The 20,990-nt window shown below is 46.0% G+C and overlaps 1 protein-coding gene across 3 annotated transcripts; it reads right to left on the reverse strand.

The window, feature by feature from the left end:
* Nucleotides 1-8,156: 8,156 nt before the first annotated feature.
* Nucleotides 8,157-20,735, reverse strand: U2AF1 (U2 small nuclear RNA auxiliary factor 1). 3 transcript variants are annotated; one of them, XM_054578751.1, is made up of 8 exons: nucleotides 20,620-20,735; nucleotides 17,838-17,925; nucleotides 14,964-15,030; nucleotides 10,456-10,505; nucleotides 10,196-10,294; nucleotides 9,505-9,638; nucleotides 9,328-9,420; nucleotides 8,157-8,574 (listed from the first exon to the last, which is right to left on the reverse strand). In XM_054578751.1, exons 1-8 carry the CDS (start codon nucleotides 20,661-20,663, stop codon nucleotides 8,436-8,438), a joined length of 714 nt encoding a protein of 237 aa, XP_054434726.1. In that variant the 5' UTR covers nucleotides 20,664-20,735; the 3' UTR covers nucleotides 8,157-8,435. The 3 variants fall into 3 exon arrangements, with proteins under 3 accessions (XP_054434726.1, XP_054434719.1, XP_054434735.1); XM_054578744.1 differs by lacking the exon at nucleotides 14,964-15,030 and adding an exon at nucleotides 14,068-14,134 and having other exon boundaries at nucleotides 8,269-8,574; XM_054578760.1 differs by lacking the exon at nucleotides 20,620-20,735 and adding an exon at nucleotides 14,068-14,134 and having other exon boundaries at nucleotides 8,269-8,574; nucleotides 17,838-17,854.
* Between the last annotated feature and the right edge of the window lie 255 nt (nucleotides 20,736-20,990).

Genomic DNA, 20,990 nt, shown 5'->3' on the forward strand with positions numbered 1-20,990 from the left:
GTGGGTCCTTGTAACGGGCTGAACTCTGTCCTCCCCAAAGTCACGTGTTGAGGTCCCAACCCCTTACCTGAGAATGTAGCTGTGCTTTGTGGATAATGTTTTCGAAGAGGAGACTAAGTGCCTATGAGGCTATTAGGGTGACCAAGACTCTCCTGCACCAAACTTGGGTCCGGTTCCTCTTCTCCCCCAGGCTTCCATGCACCCCCCGGTCTTGGGCCAGCCTAGCACTTAGCCGGCCTTCAGCAAGAATCCCATTAGGTCAGTTCAGCAAGGGCCGGCCTGGCCCCGCCTCCGCACTCTGCTCCTTGGCCGTGAACCCCCAGCGCTCTTTGTCCTACTCAGAGTTTAGCCCCATCCCTCTCCCCTACAAGTGTCAGAATAAGTTTTTCCTTGACAAGAGTGGGGCCCTGGCTGAAGCAAGAGGCACATATTTCTCACAGTCCTGGGGGCTGGAAATCCAGGAGCAAGGTGACTGCTCTCTTTCCAGGCTAAGGACAACAGGGTGGGGGTGGGGGAGGACAAACTCTCTCCTGTCTCTTCTTACAAGGGCACTAATTCATCCTGAGAGCCCCACTCCTGTGACTTACTCACCTCTCAGAGGCCCCACCTCCAAAAACCATCATTTTGAGGGTTAGGATTTCAACACATGAAATCTGTGTGTGTGTGTGTGTGTGTGTGTTAGTGGGGTGGGGGGACAGATATTCAGTCTATAGCCAGTTCAAACCCAGTATGACTGCTGTTCTTATAAGAAGACACTAGAGGTGCACTTGCCCAGACTGAACCACGTGAGGACACTGAGAAAGTGGTCATCCGCGAGCCCCGCAGAGAGGCCTCGGGAGAAACCGGCGCTGCCCACGCCTGGGCCTCGGATTTCCTGCTTCCAGGCTGTGAAGAAGCACATTTCTGCTGTGGAGAAGTTTGCTGCCACTGCACCGAGTCCCCTGAGGGCCACCAGAAGGATTTGCAGACCAGGAATTGGCATGTAGTTGGACAGACAAGGGGGCGAGTCTGGCAGAAGCGGGAAGGGGCCACTGGGTCTTCCGGGCCCGGGACACTGGGGAGAAAACGTTGCCGCATCTACAGGACGGCGACAGCAGTGGCCCAGAGAGCGGCCCCCCTCGCCCCCCTCCCAGTTTTAAGTCTCAGAAGCCAGCTCTTTGGTACTTTCACTTTCCGTTCTTAGGGTGTTTGCCTTCATAATATAAAGAGCATCTTGTATTTCTCTTTCCCAATTTATGACCTTTAAACAATATCTATTTGATGCCATAAAATTAATGTATTGTTTGTTCCAATAATTTTTATTTGTAAGTTTTATTGCTACAATTCACAGTAGCATACAATTCACCCATTAAAGTGTATCATTCAGTAGCTTTTAGTATATTCAGAGAGCGATGCAACCATCTCCAACGTCAATTTTAGAACATTTTCATCACCAGAGAAACTCCGCACCCTTTAGCCGCCTCCCCCCGCATCAACTTTTCCACGCCTCTCAGCCCAGACCACCACTAATCTATGCCCCTCTCTCGAGATTTGCCTGTTCTGGATATTTCATATAATGAAGTCATATCACATACAGTCCTTTGTGACAGGCTTCCTTCACTTGGCATGTTTTCAGGTCCATCCATGTTGTAACATGTACCCACACTTCACTTCTTTTTGTTGTCAAGTAAAGTGTTATTGCATAAAGTTCCACATTTTATTTATCCATTCATCAGCTGAATGATGTTTATCTTGGCTGTCATGGTTACCATCACTGGGACTGAACAGTCGTGTACATGTTTTGTGTGGATATATGTTTTCCTTTCTCTTCGGTCTACACTTAGGAATGGAACTGCTGGGTCACGTGGTGATTCTATGTTTAACCTTATGAACAGCTGCCAGACTGTTTTCCACGGCAGCTGCACCATTTCCCTTCCCTCCAGGAGCGCAGGGGAGTTACGAGTGTGCCACAGGCTCGCCAGCACTCGCTCTCCCTTGGGGTTGGGCTCATAGCCGTCTTCATGGGTGTGAAGGGGTACCTGAGAGTGGTTTTGATTGCATTTCCCTGATGACACCTGCTGTTGAGTGTTTTTCATGTGCTTGTCTGTCCTTTGTGCATCTTCTCTGGGAAAATGTCAGTTCAGATCCTTTGCCCATTTTTAAATTGGGTTTTTTGTCTTTTTGTTGTTGAGATGTAGGAGTCCTTTATGTATTCCGGACACGAGGACTTTATCAGATATATGATTGCAAATATTTTCTCCCATTCTGTGCAGTGTCTTTTCATTTTCTTGACAGTGTCTTTGATGCAAAAAGCTTTCAATTTTAATGGACTTCTGTTTATTTGTTTCTTTTGTGATTTGTGCTTTTGGTATTATATCTAAGAAACCATTGCCAAATCCAAGGTCATCAAGATAAAACCCCATGTTTCCTTCAATGAATTTTATTTCTTATGTTCAGGTTTTGATCTGAGTTTTGAGTTACTGTCTCATATTCAGTGTGAAGTAAGAATCCACTTCGTTCTTTTGCATGTAGATAACCAGCTGTCCCAGCACCATTAACTGAAGACACTATTCTGTCCCCACTGACTGGTTTGGCACCCTTGTCAATAATCAGGTGAGCACTGACGGAAAACTTCTTGCTGGACCCTCATGTCTAATCTATGAATCTTGTACCAGTGACACCAGGTTTTTATTACTTTAACTTTGCAGTGAGCTTTGAAATCAGGAAATGAAGTCTTCCAAATTTCTTCTCCTTTCTCAAGACTGTCTGGGCTGTTTAGGGTCCCTGCAACCCTGTATGAATTTTAGGGTCAGCCTTTCTATTTCTGCAAAAGGCTGCTGGGATTGCGATAGGGATTCCCCTGAACCTGCAGGCTGCTCTGGGGAGAATTGCCCTCTTAACGATGTTAAATCTCCCAACTGTGAACTCACAAAGTCAGTCCATCATTTCTTTCCGCAGTGTTTAGTGACTTTTCAGTGTACAAGTCTTACACTCCCTTGGTTAAATTTATTCCTAAGTATATTCTTTTGGACTTGGGGAGTAAGACTTCCAGTCCATGAACATGGGATGTCTATTTATTTAGTCTACTTCACTTTTCCCAACAATGTTCTGCCACTTTCAGAGCACAAGTTTTGTACTCAATCACTTTCACACCATCTGTCAACTACTCTTTGCAAGGCAAGACTACCCGGGTGGCCACGTAGTCCTCTGCTGCCCTTCCCCCAGCACCTTCAGTTACTAGTACTGCTAACAGCTGTTACTGAACTCTTACTACGCATGTGCCAGGCACTGTTCTGAAAGCTTGATCTGTACTAATGGAGCCCCATAACCATCAAAGGGGCGGGGGCTATTTGACCCTTATGTTGCAATGAGGCGCAGAGAGAGTGCGTCCGTAGCTAGTGCAGAGCAGGACGAGGACGAGGACCCAGGATCCAACTCCTGCCTCTGAACCCCTTGCCTCTCTGGCAACGACAATCAGTCGAGCCTTGGGAGAGATTAGGTTGAACCACGTGAAATTGCTGATGTTCAATCTTTTGTGACCTACCAAAAAACAAAACAAACAAAAAACCCCCACAATTTCATGATTCAACTTGTTAAAAACAAACACAAAAAACAAAAAACCCCTGAGATTTGAAGCAGGTGCCTGAATATTTGTCTCCAGATTCAGGTGGGGGGTTTTCTAAGGTTCTGTTCTGTAAGGTGTGAACGTGCTCCCCAAGGACACTCCAGCTGTGGGTGAACCAAGTGCACCTGGATGTGTATGGCATCTTTGGTGCAAAAGACTGCAGCCTGTTCTGAGACGGGGACCCCACTCTGGAGGTGAAAGCTCTGGTGCTTTAACAGTGAGCCCCAAGGGGTGCAAAGGGCAGGCCCCCTCCCTAAGAGCCATGCAGCGCCATCTACCTGAGTTACCCAGCTAGATAGGGCCCACCGCCGGGGACAAGCACTGAACGGGTGATCTCACCTGCTGGCTGACTCAGTCACCTGCTGGGTGGATGTCTCAGCAGGGGACCTCTGCTGAAGGGCTATGTGAACTTCAGCGGCCTGTCCTGCTGCTCCTGGAACAGGAGCAAGGGAAGAGAGCCACCTGGTTGGCCTCAGGACTGTTTGGTTGAGAAGCTTCTATTACGTAAGAGGTGGGGGGCGGGGGGGGGGGGGGGGGAAGAGACCTTGAGCTTTAGAGAGAGGACTGTGTTCTGTCCCAGAAATCTGACGTGAGTGAACAGTTCTATCTTCCCAAGTCCAGCCCTCTCACATCGCCGGCCTTCTCCCCCTTTGCCCTCCTGCACAGCTGCGGGGGTCCCCCTGGACAGTGCAAGGGAGCGTCCTGGGAGACGGGAGGAGGAGCACGAGGCTGGGCTGGAAGGAGGTCTCAGCCGGGGTTGGAAGGCGGCGCTTCAGGGGAATAATGGCGCGGCTCTCACCTGTTCAAGACGTTCTGGGGTGGAAGCCCGCAGCCTACTGTGGAACAAGGAGCGGCTCGTCAGGGAGGACAGCCTAGACCAGAGCTGGTCCCCTCCCCAGCCCGCTCAGGGCCGCATGGGCGTCTGCCCAGTGGGCTGAGCGAGAACATGAGGAATACGGGGGTGGGGCGTGACCCTCCTTCGTGTCCAGGATTGCGCTTCCAAGAAGCAGCAACCTCTGCTGCAGAGACGTTTGTCCCCTCTCCTTGCCATGTCCTGCCCTTTCCCAGGAGTGGTGTGCAGCGTCTACTGAGCAGATGCCAAGGTCCTGACACTGACTTGTCCGTTTCTCCTGTCCGCAGGACACTGATTTGTTCAAAAGTGCACACTCTGGGGACTCACTCTCTTCTGTCTCCTCCTCAGTCTGGTACAAGGTGCTGCTCTGCAGACCCTGGCTGTCCTTCAGATGGACTGTCCCAAGGTCAGACCCTGGACGGAGCAGCATTACAAATGTTTGGGCCTTCAAATCCAAACCCATGTGCTGACCAGTGTGGTTGGTTGGTTGGGTGTCATTCCACAAAGCAAAATGTCGCCAGTTTGATTCTCAGTGAGGGCACATGCCTGACGTGTGGTTTTGCAGGGAGATGTTACTTTAAAAATAGAAATCAATGGCGGGGGCAGGGGGAGGTTTGACTGTGGGAGTGGGTAGGGACGGGGTAGAGGAGAGCAATACAGAAAAGGTGGGACAACTGTAACTGAACAGTAAGTTTAAAAAAAAAGTAGAAATCAGAACTCCTGCCACTGCTCAAACCTTCCCACAACTCAGGTCCTTCCCAAGCCCACCAGGCCCTTTAAAATGTCTCCTGGTGAATTGTACACCAGGTGCGCTCTGAAAGATGCTGTTGGCACCCAGTACGCTAGGACCCCTTCCTCCGGTCCCCTCTGACAACAGTCCAAGGTGGCCCTGTGACTGGCTCTGACCCATCAAGTGGGGCAGGAAGTCCACACGTCTTTCTGATCAGAGGTGTGAGGAGTCAGCCAGGGGTTCCTCTCTCACCGGCCCTTCCGGCCGGCGTAGCTTCACTGAGGAGTGGCCCACCAGCCCCTGCCCCCGCAGCACACCCAGTGCCGGCCTACCTGATCCTGCCCTGATCCACGCTCACCGAAGCTCATCCTGGCCTTTTGGCCTTCACTGTTCCCCAGCCTGAAGGGCGCGCCGCCTTCTTCCTCCCACTTCTCCTGGCAGTCGGTTGTGGCTGTCTGTCTTTCCTACCACACCGCCATATCTCAAGCTGCATATTTCAAGTTGGTTGTGTCCAGCAACATGCTGAATGCTGCCAACAAGCTGAGTGAAGGCAAGACAAGGTAACACAGACTTCATCTACATAAAATTCAAACAGGCAGACCTACTGTTGAGTGAAGTCTATGTACATCTTAAGATAAAAGCCAAGATGGGAGAAATGATCAGATGCCAAGATGGGTTTCCTGCAGCAGAGAAAGAGCTCCGCGCCGGAGGGCTGGTCTGGGGGCCGGCAGTGGGCCCGACCGCAGCCCTCTCTAGGACGTTTGCCCCCTAACTTCTTTACACCAGGCTTGTGTTCGGTACAGTTGACCCTTTAACACAGGTTTGAACGGTGTGAGTCTGCTCTTTTCAATACACACTGTAAATGCGTTTACTCCTATGATCTCTCTATAAGCTACTTTTCATCTGCATCTCGACTAAATTTGTCTAAAACTGAACTCATCCTTTTCTAACTTCACCTAGTCCCCCCCCGCCCCCCATTTTGGTAACAATCAGTTTGTTCTGTATTGGGTTGGCCGAAGAGTCCATATGGTTTTTTCCATTAAATACATCCTCATTTTTACCATTAACTTTTACTCATTTGAATATCATGAAGTATGTTGGCTGTCTCCGACGTGGTATAACGCTAGTTGTTCTCAATGGCTCGATTTGATCGCTATCAACTTCAACTGGCCTACTTGACCGTGGAGCATCGTCCAGCAAATCTCCAGCACGAAACTTTGCAAACCACTCTCAACATGTTTGATCAGTCACAGCATCTTCTCCAGACACTGCACACATTTTGCATTTCAGTTGCCTTTTTACCTTTTTTGAAATAAGAATATGCTAAAAATGTTGCATAGTTCCTCCCACCTTCAATGTTAAAATGGCTACACAAAAATTCACCAATTTTGTTTTTTTTAAATGCATGCTGATATGACAGCTGTCACAATGCACACTAACAAAATTCTTTTGAAGGAAGTTAAAGACAACTAAGTGCTACTAGAATCATTTTAAGGAAAAAACCAAATGAACTTTTTGGCCAACCCAATGTATCTATGGACGTGTTTATTCATGTTGCTATTTAGATTCCACACATAAGTGAAACCAGATGGCATTTGTCTCTTCTCTCACTTTGAACACTGCCCGCCAGGTCCATCTCAGTTGTCACAAATGAAGGTTCACTCATTTTTTATGGCTGAGACACCCCATTGTGTATCTATATACCACATCCTCTTTGCCTGCCTGCCTACAGATGGACACCTAGGTGTTTGGTTCTTCCACATCCTGGCTATGGTAAACAGTGTGCAAGGAACAGAGGAGTGCATGCATCTTTTTGAATTAGTGTTTTCATTTTCTTGGGACAAATACTCAGAACTGAGTTACTGCTGGGTTGAGTGGCATGTTTTTAGTATTTTTGAGAAATCTCTACAGTGTTTTACAATGCCACCCACAGTGCACGACAGCTCCCTTCTTTCCACATCGCCAGCGCCTGTTTGGTTTTTTGGTGATGGCCATGCTGACCAGTGGGAGGGGATACCTCATTGTGTGGACGCCCTTAGTTACGTAACATCCATCTTTAATCATTGTTGCTGGAACTACGTCACTGCATTTTCTGACACTGGCGCTGTGACAGCCTGATCAACTGACCTGACATTTCCGAAACTGTTTCTTCCTAGCTGTCAAAAGGTCACGTGGATTAACTGGGGAAAAGAGCCCGGTGCCACGAGGTTCCTTCCTTCCTTCCTGCTTGGTTCCAAGTCTGCTCCAAGACCCGCTACCTGTGTTTGGACCAGCAAGGGAACTCAAACTCCAAGGCTCAGCTCATTTGGCCACTTCCAAATCCATTTCTCAGAGGGACTGGCCTTGCTTATTTTTGTCCGGAAATGCCAGCTGGGCTATTCTAAGTGCTAACAAGGCATTTATCCCATTTTGTTTGCTTTTGGCACATGTGCATGCACAAGAACACATACACATGCCAAAATTTTGCAGATAGATCTGTGCCATAAGGCTTGAGTCCACTTGAACCCAGCAGTTTAACAATGCAGGACTCAAGTTATAATGTGACCGGCTGTTGGGCTGCAAGGAGCACGTTCATGTTTTATGTACACCCATGTTTCAGGAGTGCATGGTGGCTCTCAATGAACACTGGAAAATTCATGAATAAAGAAGAAAAAGGTAACATTGACTACATTTCATCCAAGAGTAGTTTCCCTGTAAATACCAGGCTAGGCTACAGAGAATTTCAGCTAAGCATGTATTTACTAACTAGTAAGTAAAGGGGACTCACTGATTTTTTACACCAGTCTAGTCAGTCTCAGAAGAGAGGTTCTGGATTACCTGTTAGTATGTAGATAACAAGAAAGAGATTTGACTTTCACCTATGTGAATTTTACCTCAACTGGCAGGCATTTTATTTCAGAACCTAAGTTTAAACAAACAAGCAAAGCAAAAACAAACAAACAAAAAAAAACAAAACCCCAACAAAAAACCCCATGCTTTCATTTCTACCCAAAGTGACTGATGGACATTAACCTTCACTTCAAGAGCTGACGATGTGTAGGTCTGCAAAGGACGGGAGTGGACTCCTAAAGTGGACTTTCCACAAGAAAAAGCTAAACCAAGCATACTGTGTCACTACAAATTTTATTCAGAAACCCATCTTTGTTTTTTTTAATTGTTTTTTTTTTTAAAAAAAATTCCCATTATGAACTGGGTTGGTCAATCAACTACAACACCCCCTAGCAGACATACGGTAAAAATGGCCTGGCTCAGAATCGCCCAGATCTCTCACGGTCTCTCGACCGCCTCCTGTCACGCTCCCGGCCCCCGCCGCCTCCGCCACCTCCACCACGGCCACGATCTCTCGACCGAGAACGACGCTCCCGGGACCGGGACCTCGATCGATGCCTGCAATGAAGGAAAAGAAACAAAACCTTGGCATCCAAACATGCGACATAAAGCCACAGGGACTAACACTCCCAAATACTGTACCCCATCAAATTGAAGATGTTAATAAAACAAAAATGCTGCCCACTTAACTGCAAGCCACAACTACGAGCCCCAACTTCAGGTGTTAGTGTCTGGGGGAAAGGGCATCTCGGAACCGAGGCACAGTGTCCATGAGGCTGACCTCAGGGCGGGAGAGCAGGGTTCTCTGTCTCCTGTGCTTACTTTTGTTGACAAGAGGACAGGATCATGACCCGTATCTGCATTTCCTAACGTGTTTAACAGGATGGGTGAAAACTCAGTCTACATAGGGAAAGTGACTCTGCAAACCCTTTCGCGACTGTGCTCAATTCTGCCCAGGGCCTGCAGGGTCAATGCCAAGAAAACTACTGGACCCACAAAGACCAGGACACCCCAATGGACATAACCAGAATGTAAAGGAGGTTATGACGGTCAACGGAGAGAACAAGGTACTACACACAGAAAAGAACTTTAATCAATTTCCACTAGTTAGTTGCTGAGGTTTGATTTCAAATAGAAAAATGTGTACACAGAGTATTCTTCGAAGAGTACCTTTTAATACTGAAAAACGTGTACTACGTTCTAAGCAGTGGAACAGAAACGACATTTAGCCAAACTGTACTTAAAAACACCACCACCACACACACACAAACCCCCAAGCTAAGCCGCAACGGACACGCGTGCCACACTCACTTCTTGCGCCGGCGTCCGTACAGCTCCCGCCGCAGCTCTCTGGAGATGGGCTTCAGATGCATGAAGTTGCAGAAGCCGCCTCGGGTACACTCTCTGGAGGAGGGAACCAGATGATCATCACACTGTGCACGCATGCTGGCCCTCTGTCCCCTCACCAGGCAGGCGGTCCACACCTACCCCATTTCATACTGGCGGCAGCAGGCTTCCCGGAAGTCGGTCACGGGGGAGAGCTCGGCGTGGATGGGCTGCCCATTGAACCAGCGGTTGTTCAAGTCAATTACAGCCTTCTCTGCATCTTCTTCACGGCGGAACTGAAAAGACCAAACAAGAATGCTTGCCACTGCACTTTAGGAACACATTTCCAATTACTGATTCAAGTACATATTGCGTGCTCACACAGGTAAAGTAGTTAAGGTGGAATAATGTAGCACAATCAGAATCAGACAACCTTCCATTTACTATTAGGTTACTTAATCTTGTGATGATCCAAGGTCATGCCAAGTACGTTGTCTTGGTTTTCCAGTTCAATTAGTTAAATGAGCAAATGTAATGATTTCTGCAGGCAACAAAAGTTTCATTTAAAAAAGAAAAAAGGAAAAAGAAACCAAACACATGAATTAGCTTCTCCCCATCCAAACAGCCCTGAACAGCTATGAAGGTGCTCGCCCCGGGAAGGACGACGCAGGACCACGGAGCCTGCTGTCCTTCCCGCACTCACGGGCCAGCGCCTGCCCGGGCACACAGACCCATCCCTGGGGCCGGGCCTTCGGAACTTCAAGGTCAGTGGCTGAAGCGGAGAGGCAAGCACCCCCAATTCCTTACCCGCAACCGCCAGGAGGCCACAGGCCCACGTGCCCCTCCCACCTACCTTCACATATACGTTCCCAACGAGGTGGTCGCCGAGGTTGTCGCAGACGTTCATCTCCTCCACCTCGCCGTACTTCTCCTCCATTTCTGTAAAAACCTCCTGGGGGAACAACAGCAGTGTGACAGTCACGACATGTTAAAGGTGTAAGACTAACCGAACACAGCTCATGCATATTTTTATTAATGGAGGAAAGTTTAAATTCCATTCAAGCTGATTATAAGGTAAACAGGTCTATCAGTTTCCAATAGTCAATATCTCACCTCAAAAAACTCATCATAGTGTTCCTGCATCTCAACATCACTCACAGCACCTGCAAACAAGAGAAATCTTGCTGGTTAGAGCAGGGACCGTGACCGAGAGAACGCCTGTGCTTAACCAACCTGCTACAGTGACACACACTGGGTTATCTAGAGAGAGAACCCGAGAGAGCTGCGTTCTACTGGAGCACTGGAGAGACTGCGTCACGCAGCCACTTCTTAAAAATGTTAAAGCGTGGTGAGACTTTTCAATGCCCACGAGAGTCTCCACTCTGGCTATTAAAACCACAACATGTTTTAATCAGCATCAAAGGGCATTTTCAGAAAGTATAAGGAAAAAGTTGACTCAAAATTTTTTTAAATAAAAAACTTAAGATTTAAAAAAATAGAGGCCAAGTAATCACAGTCTTTTCCCCCTTTATTAGGTTAAAATGAAAGTTGAAATGAATCAGGGTAAATGGTTACAAGCTTATATTCCTGACTCATTTCTTTTCACAGGTTATTAGACACACAAAATACTATGAAATTCTTTCTAATGCAATTAAAACCCAAACGACCTTAAATACCCAGTAGAATAGTTACCAAGTTTAGGTACAGCATTTTGAATGCCCGTTGAGTAAAGGGAAATTACAATACTTTGTTGAAAAAAGCATTTTTATTTTCTATTTTCCTCATTTATTCTTCTCCATAACTCATAGGCATTAAGCAAAATCATGTCCATTCTGTGGGTGAATTTTGTAGATTTACCTTCTATCTCCCTTATCATCTCTTCTACCAAATTTTAGAGTTCTCCTAACCTAAATCTGAGAAGCCACAAAGCTGGCGTGTCCATACTCTGTTTTCCAGACAGCTGGACCAGGGAGCCTAGGAAGGCCGAGAGGCGTCTGGGCCGGGCCAGCCGCGTCTTCAGCTGCTACCCGACAGCCAGGTTCCTCCCGGGTGGGCGCCCCGCCTGGCAACCCCCACTGAGGGCACCTGGGCTGTGGCGTGGGCTCTGTCCAGACAGCTGCTTTTCAGCGGTTCCCTGTCCTGAAAACCGTTTTAAGGATAAGAGCTTTACTCTTTTGATTCTGAGATTGACTTAGGTTTACTTTCTAATACTTAACCTCCCTGCTTTTTGGTTATTTTTGAATTTATGGCATCCAACTCACCTTAGGACCCACACCCACTGAACACAGGCAACAGCTACTACTGACAGCCCGTCCCAACGGGAAGGCCGCCGGGAATGCTTCTCCTCCCTGAGGGGGACCGAGTTCTAAGCAGGGGAGCCGGGCAGACAAGCCCACTCCCAAGGGCGGTCAGCGTTTAAATTCCCCTCCTTCCTCACATCGAGAACAGTGAGAACAGAGGAGAAAAGTCTCTGCACGCTCCGGCTTTGAGCAGCACTGACAACCGAGTCCAGTGGAGGTTCTAATGCCAGCTGTATCACGACACTCCTAATCTCTGTAGAATGTGGAGTGTTGTTTCATTAATTTCTGGAAAGAATGTACCTGAAAATGCTTGAAAGTGGGCATATTTTATCTTCTAAACTCTTACTTAAAATTTCTGAGTCAATCCTGCCCTGGCTGGCGTGGCTCAGTGGACTGAGTGCCGATCTGCGAACCAGAGGGTCGCCAGTTCAATTCCGCGTCAGGGCACATGCCTGGGTTGCGGGCCAGGTCCCCAGTGGGAAGGCGCTAGAGAGGCAACCACGCATGGATGTTTCTCTCCCTCTCTTTCTCCCTCCCTTCCCTTCTCCAAAAATAAATAAATAAAACCTTAAAAATTTTTTTTTGAGTCAAATCGAAATGACTTGAAAGGCAGAGATGCACGATTAAAAACTAATCAAAAAATAATGTACACACCTCAATATACTTTAAGTAATACAATCTGAAAAATACCCAGTTTTCTTATAGAAACAGTCTTAAACTGGGATTCATTATTAAGTCTAACACAAGCACAGAAAGCTCATTTTTCTACAAATGAAAGGGTATCTTTCAAAAGAATCATCACTTTTAGGTAAACTGATGAACTCTGCTGGTTGAAATTTTACTGGAAGGGCCTGATGCGAAATATTTCAGGTTTATCAACTTAAATTGATTTTCTTTTTAAATTGCAGAATCAGATTTACATTTTATTTGTACAACTGGGACCCCAGGAACTGGAATATTTGTAACGCTAAACTTATTTTGTAGCATACACAGAACAAGAGCTCTATGAATCTCAAATAAAGACACCAAGAAAACTAACACGACATCCTTTTTCCAATAAAGAACCCACAGTCCCCAAGTAAACAAGCAGGGCAAAGAATTATGAATTGTTGTTACTCCGTTATCTACTTTTCATTCAATTTTAAGTTCATACATAAACATTTTCCTCCATCTAATTGATCTTATTCTAAAAAAAGAACAAAACAAAAATCAGGTATTTTAATCCAAGGGCTACCAAGTCAATCCTGTTACCATCAGATATGGGGAAAGACTTCTCTCCATTAGGTTGGTATTAGCAACTAAAAGCATTTAGTGTCTTGGCAGGAAAAACAGACAAGACAGCCCCACCCTGCAGACACAGGCGCTCCTGCGCATGCAGGCGTGTGACTGGGAGACCTCCCGTGTGGGGATGGAAGAGGAGGTAGTGGCTGCCGGGACCTTCCCACCAGTGCAGGTCACCCACAAACTGAGGGCTCTGGGCCGAAGCTGCACTGGATTCAGGTCTGTGCTACCCGGTTACCTCTGACAGCGTCTCCTATTAATGCTTACGGCTTTCAAGCCAAAGTGAGTGAGTGAGTGAGAAGCGCCTGTCCTGTGGTGCAAACCCCTTGGTTTTAATAGGAGTCCAGGACGTTGACCTTATCCATGGATGACTGCTGACTCTACAGCTTGACAGTTTTATTTCAATTTCAGTTTTCCTTTTTTGAACTTTCCAATAATACTAATATCTATCTTGTCCTCCACCCCTCATAAATACAATATTCACAACTTGGTATTTACCAATATAAGAAATCAGTAATATCTACTAAATGCCTAGTTCAGATCTATTTCCCACCAAGTACCCTGTATTTTCCAAATGCAGTGAATTAATTCCTCATGTTGGAAATATTTACATAAAGTATTCTGGCTAAAAACTGAATGAGCACAGGGCTGGTGCTGAGGAAAACTCAGAGGACTCTCGCCTGGGAAACATTCTCACAACAATGTTCCCGCAATTAAAGCATGAGCTCCAGAATGGAGTTTAAGCGAAACAGAGTCTAGTAAGAAAATCTGGAAAATAATCTCAGGAAGTTTTTTTTTAAGTGAGAGAAACTTTCAGGGACTATTGCTCCTAGAGGGAGGAACTCAACTCCACAAGTAGCTCCACGGCTATTCTCCCCTGGGATGATGGTCAAGGTCAAGGAGGCGGAGCAGCAGCTCCCACCATTGTAAAGGGGGCCTGCCTGCGTGGCCATCCTTCTCCTCAGGCAGGCGGCGGGCTCACACCCCTGACCGAGACTTCCGGGGGCGGGGGGCTGGCGGGACGAGCCCGCACCACGCCCGGTGGAGGTGGTCCCTGACACTAGAGCGGCAGACCGGGTGGAGTGGACGCTGAGCTCTGACACGCAAGCCCAGGGAACCAGGGAAGGAACTTGTATGAACTTACAGCGCAAACCGTCAGCAGACTGGGAAGAGTTTTGAGGGTTACGGTAAATGTTCAAGAGGGCAATGGTCTGAAATACAAAACGCAACAACTTTATATTATGGAAAATTAAATGTAAACACTTAACCGGTTTCCTGTGGCGATCGCTTCAGTCAAGACTCAGTGCTGAAAGAAAACAAGTTATTTCTGTCGAGGCAGAGATGTTTTCTTAGCTGATGGCGGTCTCGGAGCACCCTAGCACTGCAATGTACAGAGATCCCATGATATGCCAGTATTGTATTTCCGTTCAGAGCGTAAACATTCTCCATTTCACCATTCCAAGCCAGGTAGGAGTGCAAATAACTCAGCAAGCAACTACCAAAACATTCTTAGAAAAACTTTTAATGGACAACTAAGAGAGAAAAAGTGCCCATATGAAATGATGACATAATTACTGTATTGGAGAAATACAATAATTACATATCATGAAATCTCCATTTCCTAGAGGAAAAATCATAATGTTGAAATAAAACCCACACTTATTGGGCAACTTACCTTAATGATTCCTAAATATTCCTAAGAGTATTAATTTTACAGAAAGAACTTAATAAATGCCAGAGGCTCAGTCACTGTGAAGACCAATGACCGGCTGATAATGTTCAAATGTCACTCGGACAGAACCCCTCCTTGTTAACAAGTGTCAATCAAGGGAAGAGACCTGGCCAGCAACCTTCCCTAGGACGGCCTCCTGAACCCAGCCAAGTATCAAGTTCTTGCTGTGTACGCCAAGGACTTCCACCACCTTGTCCTGTTTGCAACAGCTCTATGTCAGCAGCTCAGAAGCCAACATTATGTCTCAATTAAGAGTGGGCTCTTTAACACCATTGTTTTAAAAAAATTTCTCCAACTGTGGGACTTACAGTGTGAGCCGTCAGCCGTCTGTGCACTGTTTTGGGGATTACGATAGATGTTTTGAATCAAGATGGTCTGCGGGGAAAAAAAAATAAAAAGGGGAATTCTACTGGCTGCTGTGCATATATTAGACAATTGCAAAGAGACAACTTGTTTGCAAATGGCTCAACGCTTGTTTGTTTCCCACAAGTCAGACAATTGTCTTAAGAGAACACCCAAACCATCATATTATGAAAACAGAGTTTGAGCAGTGACTTAGCTCAAGTCAGCCAGCAACCAAGAAGTTATAATTGTCACTTTGAGTTGTCCCACATTGTAAGTGTTTTAATGAAAGATGAATAGAACATAGCATTTTCCTATAGTTTAAGCTAGAGACACTAAGATGTTGAAAAATTTACATTGTAATCCTATTCCCCATACAATTCTTCAAAAACCAAACCAAACCGAACACATCATCCAGCTGTTTGCAGCCCACCCAGCCCTCTGGGCTCGTAGGAAACAGGCGCCCCAAATGGGTTTCCTAACTCTCACGGACACCTATCAGATTTACATTTTCTTGGTAGGATCTCTGTTTACATAATACAATAGTTTAAAAACATTTGCTCTTTTCCGATCCTTCTTTTAAGGGAAAAAATCCTTTTAGCCCTTCTGCTTTAAACTGGATCAGGCAGACTTGAAACCTTACATTGTACCGTTCTTCTTAAAATCAAGTTGTCTGAAAAAACAAACCATGTTTAAGTTAGTAGACTAATATATTACACGAATCTTAATGTCCACATCACTGTAAGAAGTGTAAAAAGAAACCCACATGGAATTATGCTAGGTATTTACAAGCTGAACCAATAAAACACATAATTTAGAAAAATAAATATTCAGTTTCAACATGTGTCCAAAGCAGTTTTTTAAGTGGTTTCACAGAACCAATCAGTGCCAATTCCAGCTACCTTTAAAGGGATGGGGGTGTGTAAACACTCCCCAGTCAGGGGTCTGCTGCTGGGAAAACCACTTGAGAGAACGCTCAGCAGGCTGCACACATGCAACACAGACCCTCCACTTGGGCCTGGCACCTTCCCCGCGCCAGGGCGTGCTGTCCTGAGTCAACTCATCTCGGGTCTTGGATGTTTCCCAAAGCTGACTTAGGATTTTCAACCGGAATTAACCGTGATAACTCTGATGTCAAGCTATATTGAGCCCAATTATTCCGCAGATAAATCCTTTTGAAGTTTCTCTCAGGTAATCTGGCAGGCTGGCTGTTTAATCCAAGAACTGCCATTTAAAGTCAGTTCCATTAAAATTGAGGGTGGTTAACATTAGCTATCATGAACCAGCCAAATCAAAACAAGACATTCAAGTTGACACATATAACTGACCCCACAAACGTTAATGGCACCATTGCCTTGTTTTGATATCAACTGCTCAAATTAACTTGACATTAACATTCTCGACAATTCAGAAAGAAAATAAACCAGGTATCTCTGGGTAAAGAAAACGTGTAATGAGACAATTTCTCTTTCAGCCCAACACTTAGTACATCTATTACGTAACCGTCCAAAATCAAAGAACTCAGTGGACACTTAAGATGCTCGGTTATTGCCCAACCTATGGTCACTAGTTTAGTGGTGAGATTTAGTTACATATGAAAGCACTAAAAAAATTAGAACAGAAAACTTAAAGCAAGCTCTCTGATACTCTGAAACTTAAGACATGTTCAAAGCTTTTAAAACATAGATTTGTGGTATACTAACCACCTGGTAATCAGGAATAAGGGGGGAAGGGAAGCCATCACTCCCCTTTTAAAAACAAATTAAATTGTGGGGTTTCCTATGGACTTAAATGAGAAAACACTAATGTCTCTTACACCAATTGGCTGTTTTTCCTAAATAATGAATCACGTGGAGAGAGATGTGGACCCCAGGCAGAGTCTGGCGGCTTCCAGGGGTAGACACGACAGCTACCCAACGGGGTGGAGGCTGCACGTTCAGACTTCACGGGTGGTCAGGAGGAGCTCAACAGGCCCCAGTCTACAAAGACTGTAGTAAAAATTCTTCAAATTCCAAATGTTCTAGCAAACATGGGCATACATTTTCTGTATTAGAGGTGCTTTCTCCCTTTCATCAGTTAGCACTTACTGCTCACTGATAGAAACTCTTGCCTTTTCTTCAATTACCAAAAATATCCAAAAAATAATTTTTGATTAAACCAAATCATGGCAGACCTAAACCCAAGGTAACAGGTACCTCTCAATTTACTGACCAGACTGGCTGCAAATAATTGACAGGAAAGCTTATCTTCTAATGTTAATTTCATTTTTAATGTTCCCCTGCCCCATGAGACTTGCTTTTTCCTTGACCAGGTGTCTGAGAGGCGACACACCCTGGAGGCCGGAGAGCCTGAGCGCAGCACACGATGACACGGTGGGCCTGCTGACAGCCACCCCAGCCTCTTCTGGAGGATGGCCCTGCCCAGCTCTCCTGTTTGGAGAGCCAAGAGCAGAAAGCCCGCTCTGCACCGCCCGTGCCCGGGAAAGGCCGGGTCGATGCTGGCACGGTTGCCCGCGGGGCCCCTGTCTGTCAGAGGGCAGGGAGGTGGCAAAGCAGCAAGGCTTATCCACGGTCAACACGCACACATTAAAAACTTCACTTTAACAGGTGTCTCTAGCAATAGAAACAGTGAATGGTGCTCTCAGACCTTCCTCGGGGGTGGCTCACCAGACTCATCCTCACTGACACGAAAGAACACACTCGTTATGAACGTAAATGGAAAATGAAACCAGACAAATAAAGGACCCACTTATACATGGACAGTATTAACTGGCTCTGTAAAGTACATTAAGTTTTGATAATTTATGTGAAAACAGAAAATACAGAAAAAATCAAACAAACCTGGCTAAAGGTCGGTTTATTGTGCAACCGAGAGCATCTGTCTCCATGACGACATGCCCCAATTTTGAAATAAAATGAACAGTTGACTCTGTAAGGGAAAATAAGAGTGAATTATTTTGCCGGGAAGACACCAAACAGGAAAATACGCCATGAACATGAAACATGCTATCAAATGACTTTGCAAAAACACAGGCAAATCATTTTTAGATGGGTAGCAGACATCCCTCCCCTTTCCTGGCAATACTTTAGGACAACTTAGCTTCATCGCCGCCCCTCTGTGAACTGTTTCACTGAAAAACACGCACATCCAACTCCTCCTTACTCAAATCCCCTCCACTTTCAATTTCTGCTGTACTGTTTTCTTATAAATGAAATACTAGTCTAAAACTAAATTTAACTTAAAACGTATCTGTTCTTTAGTCTTCCATAATGAAATGATTTCTCTTGAAGACACCAACGTAGCGTAGTGAGGATCAATATCCTGCTCCGCTATTAGCTGCCTGGGTTTGGGCAAGTCACCCCACCTCCCAGGGTCTGAGGAGCCATCTGAAAAGTGAGGAAAATGCCAACCAGGCACTGTTCCGAGAACCGGCTGTCATGCAGGTGTGCGTCACGCACTGCGCTCATTAAATGCAATCATTATCTAAACAAAACAGGAAACAAAGTCCAGGGTCTCTCACGGTCATACCAGACCAACAGGAAATTTCCACAACAGGTCTGAAGTAAATAATTCTTCTGGTTTCCATATATTAAAAACAAGCCACTGGGGAACCCAACCCGCACCTCTGTCCCTACTGCAAAGCCCTCCCTTAACACTGGTAAGACACTGGATGACCCAGATCAAATCCGAACTAGCGATCCAGCCAGTGTGAAAGCAATGCCATGTGGCTTAGCAAGTCTGCGGTGAACTACGAACTCTTACTAGGTGCGTCTCATTCACATTTAGACTTGCAGAGATGGGACGGTTACCCTGGATTCAATTTTTTAGCAAGCGCTATATTTAGACAGACAGTCCAGAGTTAGGACAAAAGGACCCCAATGAAATCTGAGGGACCATGAAGACCCACTAGCCACTGATTTATTATTAAGTAGCAATAAAATTGGAAAAGTCTGAACTTACCAGGGAAGGAAAATGATTACATTACTATACATATCTACAAACTAATATTAAAGGTCTTACTTCAGATTACCTAACTCAAGTATGTAACATTTTATCTTCAGAGTCCCTGAAAATGAACAGCTTATTAAAAAACTAAAAAATAAACAAACAACCCCCCCCCCCCCCCAAAAAAAAACTCAGAATGGGCAAACCCTGCCTGAACGATTAACATCCAACTATTCCACAATTAGAACAATCCTTGTTCCTACACTTCCAGAGATGGCTTTCATTGGCTGATGTCCAGTTAAAGCACCCCACCCCGTCTCTCTGAAATGAGAACCGGAATAACTCAGATTAATCAAGTTTTTTGAATTAAACCCATGGCTTTTACAACACAGCCTGGAGAGGTGGTTATTGCAATAAACCCCTATAGTATGAGTTTTGTACAGTAACAGTGAAGACACTACCTGATAGTTGTTTTTTGAAACATTACCACAAAAGGGAAAAAAAGCACCAGACTGAAGTCACGGCCCATACTAATATAAGCAAAGAGTGAAATTAATGATGCTTGTTCTTCTTTCACTCAGAGAAGCTTCTTTCCAGCAGAGCTGGTCCCTTCAATCAATCATGTTTAAAGGCAAGTTCCCCATAATACTCCTCTGTGGGTCCAAAACATTTGGGGCACACACCTCTTCCATAGCATGTAACATTTTCTGATGCATTTTACTTTATCCTTTATAAAGTAAAGGCCTCCCCACTTTGAGAAAAAGACCCAAATTTTATCCATTTTTGCATCTCCAGAGATTCTATTTGGGATGACACCCAAGTGATTATGACTGACGATTTTCTCTTGTGATTTGTTAGAAAAAATATAACCCCCTCTTCCAAACAACACAGAAGATTTTATCATGTGTAAAAGACGACATTTTTACAAGATGTATCCTGGAAGATAAGAAAGTTTAAAAATTGTGTAAAAAAGTGGTATTAAAGCATTATCTATGACAAACTTTGACGTTTACCATTAAAAACATTCTCATAAGCCTTATATAACCCTGAAAATTCCCAAACAGTAATTCCTTGTTAAAAGAGTAGATTAACCAAGACATTTAGTCTTTAGGTTTTAAAAATAATTATTCACTAAATGTCTAAAGACATTTTTAGTCTAAATTTCAATACGTGCAAACGTGGCACGTAGTCAGAATTAAATTTTTAACTTTCAACCTAATGATTAGGTAAGGCATGCACCCTAAAAAAAAGGAAAAACATGCCACCTTTCTCCTTATATTGGAATTGCGTCTTCAAGTATTTTAAAACCTCAACAATTAGGACCCCACGTTATCTGACGATAAACACAGACCAGATGTGTACTAGAGATTTCCCGACACGACATTAGATAGAGACTGAAAGTTGGGGGGAATTGTTTAACAGTGACAACTTCAGTACAACTCGAGACGGCTTCGGAAAGCCGCGCCGCTAGGGCGGAAGGCCTCTGCCAACCCGCGCGCCCATAGCCGGCTTGCCCGCCCGAGCGTCCACGAGGCGGCGGCGGCGCGCTGCTCCCGAGGCCGGAAAGACCGTCGCGCCCCTCCCCCACCCGCCCGGGCCGTCTACCAGCGCCCGGGACTCGCCGCTGTGCCAGCCCCCCTCCTCAGTCCGGAGCCCTGGCAGGCGGCTCTTACTCACTTGTCTTTCTCGGTGCCGAAGATGGAGGCCAAGTACTCCGCCATTTCCCACCCGCAGGCGCCGACACTGCCGCCGACACCGCCGACCCTGCCCGACGCCCGCGGGAGACGTCACCCAGACGCGACGACGCTCGCCCCGCCCCCATGGCGTGCGTCGCTGCCCAATCAGGTGAAACGCTGCCCGAGCCTGGGCGGAGCTTGGGCGCGCGGGAGGCACCATCTCCTTGGCCCCCGATCTCGCGTGCTGCCCGCTGGCGCCCCCTTCTGGCGTGTTCCAATCCCCTCGCTCCCCACTTTAACCGCGGCCTGGGGAAGCCTAACGCGCAAACCACGGCGGGAAAGCGAAATGCGGGGGGCGAAGGGCTTCTCCAC

This window comes from Pteronotus mesoamericanus, unplaced genomic scaffold, assembly GCF_021234165.1.
Source record: "Pteronotus mesoamericanus isolate MK-2021 breed Mesoamerican mustached bat unplaced genomic scaffold, CSHL_Meso_final contig_116, whole genome shotgun sequence".
Lineage (NCBI taxonomy): Eukaryota > Metazoa > Chordata > Mammalia > Chiroptera > Mormoopidae > Pteronotus > Pteronotus mesoamericanus.

What these genes read in the sequence shown, in the direction of transcription:
- U2AF1 (XM_054578751.1), bottom strand. Translation starts at nt 20,663, where the DNA reads ATGGCGGAGTACTTGGCCTCCATCTTCGGCACCGAGAAAGACAA. An exon ending in ACTATGATGAGTTTTTTGAG is followed by an intron (nt 10,295 to 10,455) that starts GTGAGATATTGA and finishes TTGTTCCCCCAG; the next exon opens with GAGGTTTTTACAGAAATGGA. An exon ending in TTGGGAACGTATATGTGAAG is followed by an intron (nt 9,639 to 10,195) that starts GTAGGTGGGAGG and finishes TGGTCTTTTCAG; the next exon opens with TTCCGCCGTGAAGAAGATGC.